Genomic DNA, 18013 nt, shown 5'->3' with positions numbered 1-18013 from the left:
AAAGGAATGGAAACATTCAGAATTATGTGTCAGCTACAGGCCAATTTCCCTTCTTAATATAGATTTTAAATGGTGGGAAAAAATGTTGGCAGATGGCATTGCTAAATTGTTAGACATTCTGGTTGGTACAGAGCAGATAAGATTTTATCTCGAGAGGGAGGAGAAGTATAATACTACACATATCATCCACTCTGTTTACTATGCAAAAAAACATAACATATATCTGGTTCTGCTTGGAACGGATGCCGAGAGAGTTTGACAGAGGATTGGATTTTACTATCCTATAGACATTTCCCTCTTCCTTTATTTTGACAGTCTCTTTGTGTTATCACAACCCACACATGAGTATTAGGATTAGCACCACAGTTTCTGGCACATTTTATATTTTTAAAAAATGGCACTTGACAAGGCTGCTCGCCTTTGCCCTCCCTTTTTATGCTAAATTCTCATTAGGTTCAACAAATCTCATAAATTGTATTAGTCAGTTTACTCATGCCACTGCAGTTTTTGCAGATGATTTATTATTGCTAATTGCCAACCCCTCCTCTACCATCCCTTATGTTTTCCATGTTTATATCTCTTCCAAAGAGGGAGGCCTCTAACCTCAAAATTAATTTGATTAAAAAGAGGGCACAAAAGGGGACATTTATTAAGACTAGAGGTTCATTTTCAGCCCTGAATCCTCCCTGCACGGTGGGGGATACACCAAATGTATGCACAGGTACAAGCCTCTCATAGATTTGGCACAATCTCATATATTTATGGGAGCCTTCTATTCCCAACATACATCAGCAAGTTCATAATGAAGTTACTAGAAGCCCCTTATTAACCTGGCAGGATGCCCTTCTATGGTGGTTTGCATGTTTTCCTCTCCCTGCTTAAAAGACTTTCACTAACTTTTGATCCCTGGTCTAATTCGTGCCAGGTTGGGATATGTTACATGTCTATGTGTATTGTAAAGGGTGGGACATTGTATAAGTTGAGTAGTGATGTCTGTTCTATTGTCTGTGTGTATTGGTGATTGCCATCTGTCCTGAGAGATAATTGAATTACAACTCAGTTGTCTCCAGGACAGAGGACTTTGTGTATTGTCCTGCCTGTGATGATTATGTTAACCATGGTGTACCATGATTATATCACAGGCAGACGGGAGGATGTTATGTGGGTTGTAACCTTTGTTTTATGGGTTAATGTATGTTTGTTGTGGGTGTCTCCCTTACATGGGAGCAGGGGATAAAAGAAATTGTATTTTTGAATGTGAAGTGCTTCCAGTAAAGTCTTGTTCCAGTATCCAGCTTTGGCTCATATGTGGAATTATTCAGCATTACCAGCGATTTCTTATTTGGCGAATGGGGGATTCTTCAACTAATTGGAACTAAGGAATTACAAGGCGGTGAGATACAGAGATACAGTCACAACTAGTATGTACCTTCTTCTTTAATACCTCTATTGATGTTTCCATCCTTCTTAAACAAGGGAACAAGGGAAATCTTTCATCCATGGAATCTTTTTAAATTTGAGGCCTTGAAGTTAGCTTTTAAAGACAACCAATTGCTGGATATGGAGGACTTCTTATTTCATAATATTTCATTTTTACAGAGACTGTCTTTTAGGTAGACAAGAAGGTCTATGTGTACGATTGCTCTGTTTCCTCTCAGGAAATCTTAATGGGTTAGGGATTCCTTTTTTTCCTTTTTTTCTACTGCTCACATTCTCTCCAAAAAAGTCCTTGCTAAATCATATCATGATCTAGTGGACCTGGGTTTATCATAGCTTGGGAAGAAAAACTGGGTTGACAGTTTTCTAATGAGGATATAGGTTTTTCCTCTCACACTATCACAGCTTCACATTCTTAGGCTGTGTGGGAATTCAGAACTTTTTAAGACACTGGCTAGGCAGTATAGCATAGGACATTGTTATTCTGCATCTTACTCAAGTACAGGGAATGCCAGTCTTGAGAAATATTCCCCAATGTCAGATGGCTACCCAGCAAGTAACTAAGGATTGCCATCAGTACACAGCATTGTGTCTACAGATGGCGGTGGAGTTTAAAGGGGATCTTTCATGTTGAACATGGTGTTTGAGCTACAAACAGTATATTATAGAGCAGAATGAGCTTAGCAGATTGATATGATATTGAAAAAAAATATATAAAAAAAAAAAAATATATATATATATATATATATATATATACACTACTCAAAAAAATAAAGGAACACAAAAATAACACATCCTAGATCTGAATTAATTAAATATTCTTCTGAAATACTTTGTTCTTTACATAGTTGAATGTGCTGACAACAAAATCACACAAAAATAAAAAAATGGAAATCAAATTTTTCAACCCATGGAGGTCTGGATTTGGAGTCACACTCAAAATTAAAGTGGAAAAACACACTACAGGCTGATCCAACTTTGATGTAATGTCCTTAAAACAAGTCAAAATGAGGCTCAGTAGTGTGTGTGGCCTCCACGTGCCTGTATGACCTCAATACAACACCTGTGCATGCTCCTGATGAGGTGGCGGACGGTCTCCTGAGGGATCTCCTCCCAGACCTGGACTAAAGCATCTGCCAACTCCTGGACAGTCTGTGGTGCAACGTGACGTTGGTGGATAGAGCGAGACATGATGTCCCAGATGTGCTCAATTGGATTCAGGTCTGGGGAACGGGCGGGCCAGTCCATAGCATCAATGCCTTCATCTTGCAGGAACTGCTGACACACTCCAGCCACATGAGGTGTAGCATTGTCTTGCATTAGGAGGAACCCAGGGCCAACCGCACCAGCATATGGTCTCACAATGGGTCTGAGGATCTCATCTCGGTACCTAATGGCAGTCAGGCTACCTCTGGCGAGCACATGGAGGGCTGTGCGGCCCTCCAAAGAAATGCCACCCCACACCATTACTGACCCAATGCCAAACTGGTCATGCTGGAGGATGTTGTAGGCAGCAGAACGTTCTCCACGGGCTTCTCAAGACTGTCACGTCTGTCACATGTGCTCAGTGTGAACCTGCTTTCATCTGTGAAGAGCACAGGGCGCCAGTGGCGAATGTGCCAATCTTGGTGTTCTCTGGCAAATGCCAAACGTCCTGCACGGTGTTGGGCTGTAAGCACAAAACCCACCTGTGGACTTCGGGCCCTCATATCACCCTCATGGAGTCTGTTTCTGACCGTTTGAGCAGACACATGCACATTTGTGGCCTTCTGGAGGTCATTTTGCAGGGCTCTGGCAGTGCTCCTCCTGTTACTCCTTGCACAAAGGCGGAGGTAGCGGTCCTGCTGCTGGGTTGTTGCCCTCCTACGGCCTCCTCTATGTCTCCTGATGTACTGGCCTGTCTCCTGGTAGCGCCTCCATGCTCTGGACACTACGCTGACAGACACAGCAAACCTTCTTGCCACAGCTCGCATTGATGTGCCATCCTGGATAAGCTGCACTACCTGTGCCACTTGTGTGGGTTGTAGACTCCGTCTCATGCTACCACTAGAGTGAAAGCACCACCAGCATTCAAAAGTGACCAAAACATCAGCCAGGAAGCATAGGTACTGAGAAGTGGTCTGTGATCACCACCTGCAGAACCACTCCTTTATTGGGGGTGTCTTGCTAATTGCCTATAATTTCCACCTGTTGTCTATCCCATTTGCACAACAGCATGTTAAATTGATTGACACTCAGTGTTGCTTCCTAAGTGGACAGTTTGATTTCACAGAAGTGTGATTGACTTGGAGTTACATTGTGTTGTTTAAGTGTTCTCTATTTTTCTGAGCAGTGTATATATATATATATATATATATATATATATATATATATATATATGGGGAATGAATCAGCAGAACCTCACTTCATTATATTCATTATATTCCTGTCCATTCTGGGCTTTGAAGTTAAAGAAGTGGTCCTATCAGTTATTTACAGCCTTCCCTCTATGACTACGGAGTGTGGGGGGTTAGCTCTTCTCCGGGGGTCATTCACACAAATATCTTTGCCAGACACCAAGTTTAAGGTGCAAACTTCGCTTTTATTTGGCACCTTAGCAAAACAAACATAATACAAAACAAATACCTGCCCGGCTGGGCTATAACTAAACATAGTGCAGAATCCCTGACTCACCTATAGAGTGCTGTTCAGACACGGTCATAACATGCAGCTTTCTCAGCTAGCCCAGCAGCCTCCAGGCTGTAGCAAATGCAAGTCCCTTTGGGGGATTGTGGTCCAGCAGTCCTCCCGACTCTGACCTTGTGGCACCTGTGGCCCTTGTACCGCGGGCATCACTGCGTCCCCCAAATTCCAGGCTGTCACTTAGCCTCATGGTCCCTCAGCCTAGCCCAGCTGAGGCCACACAGACAGAGCCTCCAGGCCTCTGTCTACAGGTAACACACTCCCCCCCCTTTCTGACACCCTGGGAGGTGCTTTATGCCAGCCTGACTACATCCAGCTGGTCTCACCTGTGGTGGAATAGGGGCATGGACCGCACTATCCACCCCTTCCTTGCCTCCAACCTGCGTGAGACCTGTCACTGTCTCACATATCCCCCCCCTTTGTTCAAGCCCGTGAGGGTGAACACCTGCATAACCACGAGAGGCTGGTGAGAGGGTATCCACCAGGCCTGGACGTGGGGAACAGCCACCCACCCTGCTCTTTGGCTGCTCCCAATAATAACCGGCCCAGCTTGGCTTTACAGCCACACTAAGTAACCCAGTGTCAGTGTCAATCATTGATAGGACCACCTCCTTGACTTCAAAGCCTAGAATTAGCAGGAATTTAAATATAAATTCAACTAAACTTTTCCCACAAAACTACAGTATATATCAATCTTCTCAGCTCATTCTGCTCTATATTATGCTGCTTGCAGCTCATACAACATATTCAACATGACAGGTTCCATTTAACAATATTTTCTTGAATGTACATACTATGTTACAGGAAAACATAATAAAAAAAATCTTTGATAGTCTCTGTACTTGAAATAAAAAACACACACAGCTGAAATGTTTAAATGTGCCATCACCGATGATAACTGCCTGACAGCATCTTGAAAAAGCAGTATCTCATATGTCAATGTAATGTTCATCTGGGACTAGTGAATGTGAATAAGAAAAAAATGTAATGGTCTTTTGGACATAAAGGAATATCTATAAATATCTTTATTTATCTACTATAGCACTGAATAGCATATAACAGTCTTAACTTGTTCATGCATTTCATTCCTAAGTCCTTACATATATCATGTAGGGGAATTTACCATTAACATAGGCTTGAGAGCGGAAATCTTCCACTATACCATTGCACTCTAGGACACATCTTCTTACCAGCTACTGTACAAAACTATCTGTATAACGGTTTTCGTACATCAACTTACATGGCTGCTAGGACTGAGTCAGACAAAGAACTTCTCAACTTCTTCCAAAGACCTCCTGAATAACTGTAAATGCAGATTTTGGCTATAATACAGACTATTAGGCAAAGGCTACATGGCAACACTGGTCACGCGACACCTGGCGCCGCTAGGATAGTGGAGTAGTGGTGATCCCATAGAAATAAATGGGATCACCCCAGCAGTTGCAAGAAATCCTACACAGCTGTGGGGGAAATTTGCTTCTACCTCACAGTTTTTTTTTGTCTTCCTTTGGATCATCTTGCAGGATAACAGGCCGAACTGGATGGACAGATGTATTTTTTCAGCCTTATAAACTATGTTACTAGATTACAGCTGTCCAAGCAGTAGGACAGCCTTTAATAAGCTCGCAGATAGGGAATCCCTGAAATAAAAAAATAATTTTCCAAAGGTGACAATCCTTCTACCTGTCTTTGCACTATTATACCTTTTGCCTAGTATTCACTATACTATGTTCAGTTAGACTTCCATAACCTCCTGGCTCCATAGCCTTTGTACCTTGATTTCTAGGCATTGCCTCCATGGGCTTCCATGTTCCTCTGACCTGCTCCTTTTGCCTGTTATTTCTCGATAGTTTGTTCAATTAGCCTTCTATATTTTCATGTTTCTTCCCACATAACATTCTACAATTTTGGCTCATCAGTGATATCAATGTGTCCAGTGTCCACTCCAAGTTGAACACAAAATCCAACCGTGCATATGGGCAAACTGTGTGTGCACTAAGCTAAAGATACAGAATGCATGCTGCATAAATATCCAAAACAAGTCACTCAGGAGGAGAAAATAACTGCAAAGCTAAATCCCAAAAATGTATGTCCCCTGTCATAGCCAGAGGAACAATCAGAATAGCAAGATTAAAAACATGGCTGAAGTTCAAAAAAGCATGATCTGCTGCAAACTTACTAAGATATTGAAGTTTTTTGCCTGTAAAAATACATACAGAATTTATAAAGTGAACTTTTTAAAACATTATTCTGAGCCTAGCATCAGATTCCTACCTCTATATATTTGTGTCTCCTGGGAATTCCTCAAAGCTCATAGACTTGCTCGGAGCCTCAGCTCTGATGCTATCCGATGAATTGCCACTGACATGTTTGACACTTGATATGGAACTTTATTGCAAATATTACTTTAGCTTCTTGATTTGAAGCTTGGCGATGTTGAGTACATTGTGCCCATGAGAGAGTTTTTGCATTCTATGTAGAGCCCAAACCTTGTAATACAGACGGTGGATTTTTCCTTTCCTATGCTAATGCTTCTTCTCAGCCTTTCTTCTTTAGCACAATATTGATGCTGTATATTCTGTGTATATGATGTCTCATGCGAATGTCCTAACCACATATCGGGCAGCCTGATGACATTGTCTCTTCTTCTTTTTATCAGTGTGATTTTATATGTGTAAATAAGTTCAGCGTCAGGGCTTTCTGAAACAGCAGATCAATGGGGGTCCTGGGTGTTGGAGGATAGGTCAGCAGTTACAAAGAGTCAGATAGCACCTTTAGGCTGGGTTCACACGGGCGTTGCGGGTGCGTTGCGGGAAAAGATGCGGGTGTGTTGTGGGAACATGCACAATTTTCCCCCGCGGGTGCAAAGCGTTTTAATGCGTTTTGAACGCGCATGAGAAAAATCGGCATGTTTGGTACCCAGACCTGAAACCGGACTTCTTCGCAGAAGTTTGGGTTTGGGTTAGGTGTTCTGTAGATTTTATTATTTTCCCTTATAACATGGTTATAAGGGAAAATAATAGCATTCTTCATACAGAATGCTTAGTAAAATAGGGATGGAGGGGTTAAAAAAAAATATTAACTCACCTTAATCCACTTGTTCGCGCAGCCCGGCTTCTCTTCTTTCTTCTTATTTGAGGAAAAGGTCCTGTGGTGACGTCACTGCGCTCATCACATGATCCATGACTATGGTGATGGATCATGTGATGTGATGGACCATGTGATGAACGCAGTGACGTCACCACAGGTCCTTTTCCTCCTAGACAGCAGAGAAGAAGACAGAAGAGAAGGCGGGCTGCGCGTACAAGTGAATGAAGTGATTTAATTTTTTTTTTTTTTTTTTAACCCTCCAGCCCTATTTTACTAAGCATTCTGTATTAAGAATGCTATTATTTCCCCTTATAACCATGTTATAAGGGAAAATAATAATGATCGGGTCCCCATCCCAATCATCTCCTAGCAACCATGCGTGAAAATCGCACCGCATCCGCATTTGCTTACGGATAATTGCGATTTTCACGCAGCCCCATTCTGCGTTGCATGAAAAACGCACAATATAGAGCTGTGATTTTCACGCAACGCACAAGTGATGTGTGACAATCACCGCTCATGTGCACAGCCCCATAGAAATGAATGGGTCAGGATTCAGTGCAGGTGCAATGCGTTCACCTCACGCATTGCACCCGTGCGGAAATCTTGCCCGTGTGAAAGGGGCCTTAATGATTTAGATGTTGACAGCAGTTGAAATGCATTTGGGAATATTATTGACCTCAAAGGTTGTATTTTTTTTACATATGATATTGCCAAGATGAATCTATGTGTGAATTGTGATGTTGAATGATTTCTTGAAGTATCAGATTGCAAAATCAATGACAGAATTTTCTTGTAATGGATTTAGTAATGAAGTGTGAAGTCTCAGTAGGTATATATATATATATATATATATATATATATATATGTATTAGTCCTTGTATACAAAAGTTTGTAAATTTAGATCTTTGAAATTATATTTTTTTTATCTATCTATTTATCTTATAGCTATCTATTTCATATCAGTCTATCTAGCTATCCTCTATTATCTATCTGTCTATCTATCTCTTTTATTATTCTAGTCAGTGGAAATAAACAATATCGGGGTCAGAAGAATGTATTGAATGACAGTGATTTGGGCCTGGGTCTAGGGTCCAAATAAACATACAAGAAGAGGATCACAGCACTCCAATAGGCTAAAGAAAAAGTGTCTTTATGCAACCTTACCTACAGAGATATTTCAGCTCATTCTAAGAGCTTTTTTCCTCTATCTATCTATCTATCTATCTATCTATCTATTTCTAATTGTTTCAATCTGTCTAGTACTAGAGTTCTTACAAGCAAGTTTACACATACTGGGACAGATTTACTAATGAAAGTGCACCAAAATTCTGGTTCACATGCCTTGCTCTACATGTATTAAGTGTCTTAAACACTTTCAGAGTCTTGCTAGTAAAAAGGACATGACTTAGTAGGAAAGGGGCATTGTTTACTGGAATGGGATGCAACTTACTAAACAACAATTAGAGGTATTTATCATATCATAGACAGAAGTGATAGGAATAGCTCACTCCTATGTGAACAGGAAACAGGTGCTGTAGTCCAGATAGCTGTATCACCCGTACAGAGAAGAATATTGGAAATAAATAGATAATACGGACTGGCACTCTGTATGTGTGGGTTCAAATAAAAAATATGCAATATAACGTGATCACACTATTTTAATATCCAAAAAAAATTATAAAAACTCAATAAGAAATTGATAAAAACTCAATAAAAAAATCACAATAAAATCACAGAAAAGTCACATTGATGATAACAGAGGGTTGTAAAGCCTTATGATGATTTTTTATTGAGTTTTTATCATTTTTTTGGATATTAAAATAGTGTGATTACGTTATATTGCATATTTTAAATTTGTACCCACACATACAGAGTGCCAGTCTGTATTATCTATTTATTTCCATTTATCATATCTCTTAACTATTTCTCAGATCTATCTATCTATCTATCGATCTATCTATCTACGTGTATATATCTGTCTGTCTATATATCCATCTATCTAATATTTATTATCTACCTCATGTCTATCTATTTATCTGTCCAATTTTAATATCCTAAGATTGATATAAAAAAAAAAAAAAAAAAAAAAAATGTTCCCCTGTTCAGGGTTATCATCTGTTAGCATGTTAGCAGGAGAGGTGAGCAAATACAAAAAATGTGTCTTACTCTGGATGGCTTAGAATGTACAATGAGGAACAGAAGCATTTGAACACCCTGCAGTTTTGCAAGAGACTAAATTAAAAAAATAAATAAATCAGGAAATCACATTGTATGATTTTTTTTAAGAATGTATTTGTCTTGCACTGCTGAACATAAGTATTTGAACACCTGAGAAAATCAGTGTTAATATTTGGTACAGAAGCCTTTTGTTTGCAATTACAGAGGTCAAACGTTTCCTGTAGTTCTTGACCAGGTTTGCACACACTGCAACAGGGATTTTGGCCCACTCCTCCACACAGATCTCCACAGCCAACCTGTTAGTATTAATGGCCACGGTGTTAAGTATGTTTCATTTCTTGTGTACTATAGGGATGTCGAACACTACTATGGATTATAGCTGATTGAGTCCTAGAAGTGAGACATCTATGATCATTTTATTTTTAGGGAGAGTTCACATTTTTGTTTATTTTTCCATTCTTCTGATCCTCTCCATCCGTTATGCACATTTGGCACACGTTTTAGCCATTTCCATCTGAGATCCGCTTTTTAGATGAAAAGAAAGTACTGCATGCAGGAAAAATACTTGATGGGTAGTGTTGGGCGCGAATTTTCAAATCGCCAATATTAATCGCCAATATCGGCACTTTGAGAATTTGCAAATATTTTGAATATAGTGATATATATTTGTAATTTTGAATATTCTACTTTTTTTTTATCAGTAACCTCCCTTCTTGCTTGTGGACCAATGAGGAGGCTGCAATGTCTTTGAGCTTAGCAACACCCCTAGCAACCAATTGGAAAGTTGCCTACCCCTTACTATATAAGAACCTCCCCAGCAGCCATTTTCTACAGTTTTTTAAAGTTCTGAGAGAGACAGCAGTGTCATTGCTGTGCTCTGTGCTTTCCACTCATTATATTAGATAGACAGTTAGATAGCTTATATATATATCCGTTTTTTGGATATATATATATATATAGTATAGAGGACTAGGCATCCTCTTTGGAACTTAGCACTCCCCGCCCATCACCCACCCCTTGGTGTTTTTAATCAGAGAAACAATGGAGCTGGACATTCTGTGTTAGAGTAGGTCCCACCTGATAAGAAGCTACCTTGTCGTCTGGTAGGTGGGCTCGACATATTTTTGATCAATAATATGCGCTAAGAGCTTCTTCACTGCTTTGCAGTAACTATATGGCGTCATGTATTTGACCCTGTTCACACATTCACCTGTTCACTTAGTCTTAGCACATATAGTGGTGTGCTGCTACTGTTTTTTGTTTGCTATATATATATATATATATCTATATTACAGATAGTTAGTGGGAGATAGTCAGTGTAGGTTATATCCTGATATAGTGTAGCTGTTACAGTGAAGTGTGTTAGGTAGTGTGATAGGTTCTGCTGTCCATACATACATACAGACCTGCTAAAATGTGAAGTTTCACATATTGCACCAAAATATTTGCATCATTAGTGCCGATTAGCGCAATTGCAAATATATTGGAGCACTCTAACTGCATATAAAGCCATTTTTAAAGTTCTGCCATGCTAACCATTTTCTCCAGTCTCAGGAAACTCTTTAAGCAGCTTGTAAAATGTAGCAAAAGTGACCCACGCCTATTTTTCGCATGCATTATGCGAATATTACATTGCTGAATTTTTCGCAATCAAGAAAATAATCTAGAATTTGCGAATTCACTAATATATGATGAATATTCACCCAAATATTTGTGAAATATCGCAAATTTGAATATAGCCCCTGACGCTTATCACTATTGATGGGTAGTCAGACCCCCATTGATCAGTATATAAGCTTAACCATATGTTAAGAATATTTCATTACAAAATATTGTATGAAAAAAGCAACCTTTTAATTCATGTTATGGGAGAATATAGCTATGGATATGCTTACAATAAGTTTAGAGTCTGTTCTGCCAAGTTTTGTTGCTCTATGACATGATAATTCAGATAATATTGATAATCCGGAACATGATAGGCTGACACATTTCAATCCTGTTACTTCAAAATTAAATAAATCACTGCAAAGGTGCACTACAATATATGCAAATACAAGGCTAAACCCTCACACTTGATGGTAAAATAAGACTTTAGCCAATATATTCCGTTCAAGAACATATCGGAGCCCGCGCACCCCGTAAAGGTATCTCAGTTGGCACGGGACCTACCGCTAAACCTATCTATAGCGTGTGAACGCTGTCTGATAGGTGCTAAGGTCCGACTCACAGCAAAGCTTCCACAAACCTCCAAAGTAAGATCACAAATACAATAGGAGGAGGGAGGAGGCTGTGACACCCACCTATAACAGGCTAGTGTGACACAGGCTACCAGGTGCACCAGAATGTTACCAAAGGTAAAAAAAAAATTGCACATTCGATACATATAGAAACAAATCATTGAATAAAGTGGTCTAAATTTAGGCCACTTTATTCAGTGATTTGTTACTTCAAGATTAAGAAACATTTATCGTGTCATAATCATCATTTATAACTTAAATAGATTAACTGTTAACTACATGCATTATGTGTAGAAATAGAACATCTCTCCATCTCAGTGGTGTCATTGAGTCTTGGTTGATGTCATGTTGGGGAGTCTAATGTCTGAAATTAAGGAAAGCCACTAGGCCTGGATGACAGGATGAGGGAGCAGGTCACCTCCTAAAGCGTCCCTAATCCACGCCCCTCACTCCTCACCGTATGAGCGGACCTCGATTGTAGGACGACTTATACCAAGGAAACCTAGGACCCTGATTTGCCCTGATTATCCCTCGCATAGGAGCAGGGGAGACACGGATGAAAAGGAGTCTCAACCGGCCTAGTAGCACAGAAAAGCCAAGTGGATTGGCAGGTAAGTATCCAGTGGTGGGAATAACCACTGAACCCCAGAATGCATGATAACTTACCTGCTGCAGCTTCTGGATGGCACAACAGAAAACACACTAAGGATAACTTGAACCCATGCAAACGTACTGCAATCCGAATACCATAGCGGACTCAGTACGTATTAACACACAAATAAACCGTCACTCCAGCAACAGCTCACTGACTTGACTTTTGATTCCCCCTTAGGGGAACCATGAGACCCCCTTCCGGAGGTACAACAAACAGAACATGTCTAGCAACCATTCGGGATCATCCACACCATAGACAAACCCCACATGGAACAAACAACTAGACAAACATCAACCCATAAGTGTAGCACAACACATAACAACAATGGGGAGGGGTAGACAAGGCAAAGACCTCGATGTCCCACAACTTGGCCCTCAAAGATAGGGCAGCTGGAAATGCCCAGAAAGGAGCATTGCATCAAGCCCCAATAAAGGCTGAAGTGAATCTGAATTCAGGCTTTCAACACCAAGACTATAAGAGCCAAGAGGCCACACCCAGCTCCACCCACACACCTTAACCCCGTGCTCACCAGAAGGGAAGGAAATCAGCATTAGGCCTCATGCACACGACCCTATTTTGTTTCCGTGTCCATTCCATTTTTTTTGCGGATAGGATGCGGACCCATTCATTTCAATGGGTCTGCAAAAATTGCGGACAGCACACCGTGTGATGTCCGCAAAAAATAGTGCATGTCCTATTTTTTCTAGTTTGCGGGCAAGGATAGGCATTATTACAATGGATCCGCCAAAAAAACAGATCCGCAAAAAACCGGATGCCATACGGAACGTCATCTGTTTTTTTCACGGATCCGCAATTTGCGGACGGCAAAACACATACGGTCGTGTGCATGTAGCCTTAGAGGGAAAGTGCACACACATGCATAAACAGCAACATGTTGCCACCGGCAACCAACATGCGTGGCAAAAGTGTCACGGCAAACTACCACCAAGCCCTGACAGTTGGTTTTCGTAGTGAGATCTTTTGTAATAGTTTTCTGACTAAGGCCGAGTTCATATTACCATTTTATTTTTTATTCTTCTGATCCATCAGAAGAACAGAAAATGTCTACAAAAAAATGGACCCTGTATTTCAGCATCCATTATGCTCAGTTATGCCAGTTTTATCAATTTCTATCTGAGATCTGATTTTTTAGACGGAAAAAATTATTTGCGTAGTACTTTTTAAAATAACGTATCTCAGATGAGAGTGGCTAAAACAGAAACAACATATACAGAACTAAGCATAACAAATGCTTAGAATACAGGATCCATTTTTTTGTTGATGTTTTCTGTCCTTCGATTGATCAGAAGAACGCAAGACAAAACTATGATGTGAACCCAGCCTGCCTCACAGTAGCTAAAAGCTTTAGCCATACTGTTTTCTCTGAAAAAGGGTCAATCTATTTAAAAGAGCCTATTTGCTGACAATTGTAGATTTTAATGATATAGGAGATGATAATAACTATGTTCCAAAGTAAAAGGGCTTTCACAGAAAGAACATCAACTGCAGTCATCATGAACGCATAGTTATTGATTATAGGCACATGCTGGGATTGCATGGAAGTTAAAAGGTTTAAAAAATATCAAATGGTATTAGAAATTCTCTTAGTGGTGGTGACTGAAAGGTTAGCCAGTGGCTTTGATTGACCTGGACACCGTGATACAGCATCACCAATTCCAACACTTTGTGTCTGGACCCTGGGATTAAGTCACATTCCTGAGTTTGTTTTTTAATTGAGAAGTATTTAAGAATTTTATGAATATATTAACTGTATACTGCATGATTATATTATAATGGTAGTGTACTGTAGAAGTTCTGGGTGCAAAGTCAGGTTTATATGAAACAATTGACTTCAACATCGCCTGGTTCTTTGGGTAACAACACCCCGATTTTTACCCAATGACAACAGGGACATATGATTAGACTAGGACCAATAGCCATGATTCCAATCATAATGTATATATTTTGGTTAATGTATGAAAGGCTCTTGGCTGTTTTGTCAGCGGAGTACCTTTGCAAAAATTTTATGAAGCATGTGTTTTTATTTTTTTTGAGATTCAATAAAAAAAATAAAAATAATTGTAAACCAAGCATAATGAAGATTGTTTCTTGATCTTTACACAGGTTATCCGGGATGAATGTACCACCACCAGTAGTCAGCAATAAGCACTGGTTAAGGCTTCATTTTGTTACTGACGGTAACCACCGATACAGAGGATTCAGTGCTCAGTATCAAGGTATTTTGACAACTATTTAAGTAGAATTATTCATTATAGTTTATTAAAATAAATTCATATCTTAAATTTTGTGCTTCATGATTCATCTTAACTTTTACTATTTAAAACCCATTTGTCATTAAAGTGACAGAATGATTTGTGTCCTGATTTAGTTTTGTCTATAGTCCAGGTGAACATTTGTTATGTTCAGTATTATTAATATGATCATCATCAATATTATTCATATGAGGTATCTATTCTTTCATGATGATCATATTATACATTTCTTAAAATAATTTTAGCAGATTTGTCCTCATTGAGAAAATTAGCTCTCCAAATGTGCTCATGCATATAGCTACATACATCTATTGCAACCTTTTAGTATTAAAAAGATGTTAAATGGCTTGCATTGTTATGGCTCAGATTTCATGCAGAGGCATAACAAGGTTTTATCTATCAGATTTCTATAAGAATCTGACAAAAATAAATTGTGGCATGCTCCATCAGACTTCCATAGATACATTGCTTCTAGGGGAGAATATCTCTATAATATTTTACATACCTAGGTACAGATTTACTTATCCTATGTAAGTGTAGACAAAGTAAATTAGGCAGTCTTGAAATGCAAACTTTATCATAGTGACTGATGCTTAATGATAAATCTTTAGTCTGTGTTGTCTAGTTTATACTACCTAATTGTTGGTTTAGCTTATGCCAAAAATCCGTCCATATGCCTCAAAAAATCTGCCCCAAAGTCCCCATAATATGCTTCAGTGCACTAAAAATCTGTCTCAAGTTACCAAATTTGTGTCTACTAAAAAAATTAAGACCAACTCTAAGTAGGTCTAACCTATGCCACTTTTTGTGCCAGAATCATGGCTTTCAGCTTCATAAACATCTTAAAGATAAACCAAAAACACACATACATTTCATTTGCATTGAACCTTGCTGAAAATTATCCATTTCAATATGATAACAAAGGAGGGATCAGTACAGTGCTGATAATGAATGCTGATATGTATGTTGTTGATTTTAAAAAAAATGTTACATTTTTGTGCTTAAAACAATTAAAATATGTTTTGTATTTTTATATTTCAATTAAAACACTTTTGTGACATTAGAATATAAATTTTACTGAGTAATAAAATTTCATGGAACTAATACTCTAAGGGCACAACACACTTATCATTAACGTCATACACAAGATAAACCAGAATGACATTATAAAATTAATTTGGATAACTAAACCACCAATATATTTCATTAGTCATTGGTTACTGCTTTTCAAAAACCATCTTTCATGTGGCTTGTTATTCAACGATATTCTATCATTTGATTAATAGTGTAAGGACTATAGTTAAAGTAGTTCATTATGTACAGTTAAATATTATAGTTTATGTGGATCTAAATATTGTCCCATTGGCAAGCACAGCATCTTTATACCAATTATTAGTAATTAGCTTGAAAACATACCAATTGAGGCTCTGTTCATATTTCAGATAAGATCTGACCCTTTGATGTTCAAGTGAATTGGTCAAAAATACTATAGTCTACAGAGTAATTGTTGCTTTTATAAGAAAGGGATCTTTGGATCTATCATGATTAGAAATGAGCGAATTTCTTAAAATTTGTTTTGGGTCCAATTCATTCAAATGGACCTTGTAATTCCATTGTGGTACGACTCAACTCTTCCCATATCAAAAGTAATTTAAGTGCCTAAAAGACTCTCTCTTTCTCTTTTCCCCACTCTCTTTCTCTCTCTTAAAAATTTGCCAGATCTGAATCTCAAGAAATTATAATTTTAGTGAATCAAATAAAATAAATATATGGGTCAAATTTTGATTATGACGAATTGTTTTGCTCATTCCTGATCAGGATTTATTGTGATTCTTTTGAAAATGGATCCTGAATAGCATTCAAGGCCCAGAAAGCATGAAGGCAGTAGCAAAAATCATGATAGCAATCTAAACCCAGCCTCATCTTATAAATTGCTAAAAATTAACTAATTACCAGCTAACCTGAAGTTAGTTAAATAGGAAGCATGCATTGTGATATCTACAATAGCAACTTAATTTGCACTCAAATCATCTGAAATTGTATTTCTCATGCTAAAATTGGGGTTTACACATATTGGGGAGATTTATCAGAACTAGTGTAAAGGAAAACTGGCTTTGTTGCCTATAGCGACCAGATCCCCCTTTTATTTTCCAAAGGAGCTCAGAAATATAAAAGGTGGACTCTGATTACTTGCTATGGACAACTAAACCTGTTTTGCTTTATACTAGTTTTTCTAAATTCCTTCCCTTATTTTTTTAGGTTAAGGAATATCAATTTTAAAGCCCTAAAGAACTTCTACTAATCTAACTTTTATTTTTAAAAGATTATTATCTTAATAACAGATTTTATTTTTGATTGGTTGACTTAATATAATTATTATTTTATTAATTATTTTAAAAACTAAGAATGTTAGCATTAGTATTACTAAGAATCAATATTCATTTTTAGAATCCATTTTTTTTAAGTTGTTCTGTCATATCTACTTTCTAAGAACGGCATAGGAAAATAATGTTCAAAAAGCTGTTTAACTGCTGTCAGGACTCATAGAAATAGTGAAACCTGTTTCCCCGCCCACATAGAGCGGTTGACAGCACTCTCTATGAACTCATACAGAAATAGAAGCCAATCTCTGTGTGTGGGCAGAGTAAGCAGGGCTAAGATAATTTTTTATAAAAATACTAAAGCTAATGATAGAAAACCATCTACAATATTTCTGAGCATAGCATCTCTCACTTTTTCGCATTCTGTCCTAAGATAGGAGATTTTTAAGAAGAACTTTGAAGTTATAGAATACTTGTTTGCTGTTTGTTTCCATTTTGTTCATCAAAACCATGAGGTCAGTGTATAGATTGCTGTAAAAAATTTTTATCTGTAGTAAATACACACCTTCTATATAATGTGATATATTATTATTATTATTATTATTTCCTATAAAAATACATTATAGAGCTGTGTAAAAATATTTTAAATAATATTTAGAGTTATAAATTGTATTTATGTTTCTTTTACCTAACATTATTTCATTTATTTTTGTGTTTTTGCATTCTATATTATTTGCCCTTTGTCTTTGTAACCATGGTGTTTTAACATATTATGTTTTACCAATAATATAGTCTTTTTTTGTGGGTCATTGAGCTCTAGAGTTTAATTTGCTATGACTGTATAGGCAGCACATTGTATCTTTCTTTCAGAATTAAATATACTGTGTTTAGTAAAAGTTTACCTTAATTTGCATAAGGGAAGTCTTTTGCAGTCAATAAAAATTGTATGTTTCTGGAGCGGTGCAAAAGTATTATTATGTTAGCATTAAATATTTAAGCTATATCTAAGAAGAAGAAGAAAAAAAAAGTACTGTAGTATTCACTCATGTTCAGTGTAGCATTTCAGATCTATGCCAGGAATGAATTATGGCACAAAACATAAGCAAATGAATGTAAATGAAATTAAAATTTAGGATG

The 18013-nt window shown here is 38.0% G+C and overlaps 1 protein-coding gene across 1 annotated transcript in view; it reads left to right on the top strand.

Moving 5' to 3' along the window:
* CSMD3 (CUB and Sushi multiple domains 3) overlaps positions 1–18013 on the top strand; it is a 1177406-nt gene that overhangs the window by 94230 nt on the left and 1065163 nt on the right. The window contains exon 2 of the mRNA XM_040431881.1: positions 14407–14521. Coding sequence (XP_040287815.1) covers positions 14407–14521 — 115 coding nt within the window. The remainder of the gene's footprint in view (positions 1–14406; positions 14522–18013) is intronic.

The sequence above is a fragment of the Bufo bufo genome, chromosome 5 (genome assembly GCF_905171765.1).
Source record: "Bufo bufo chromosome 5, aBufBuf1.1, whole genome shotgun sequence".
NCBI classification, from domain to species: Eukaryota; Metazoa; Chordata; class Amphibia; order Anura; family Bufonidae; genus Bufo; species Bufo bufo.
This window is presented reverse-complemented; position numbering and strand designations above follow the sequence as displayed.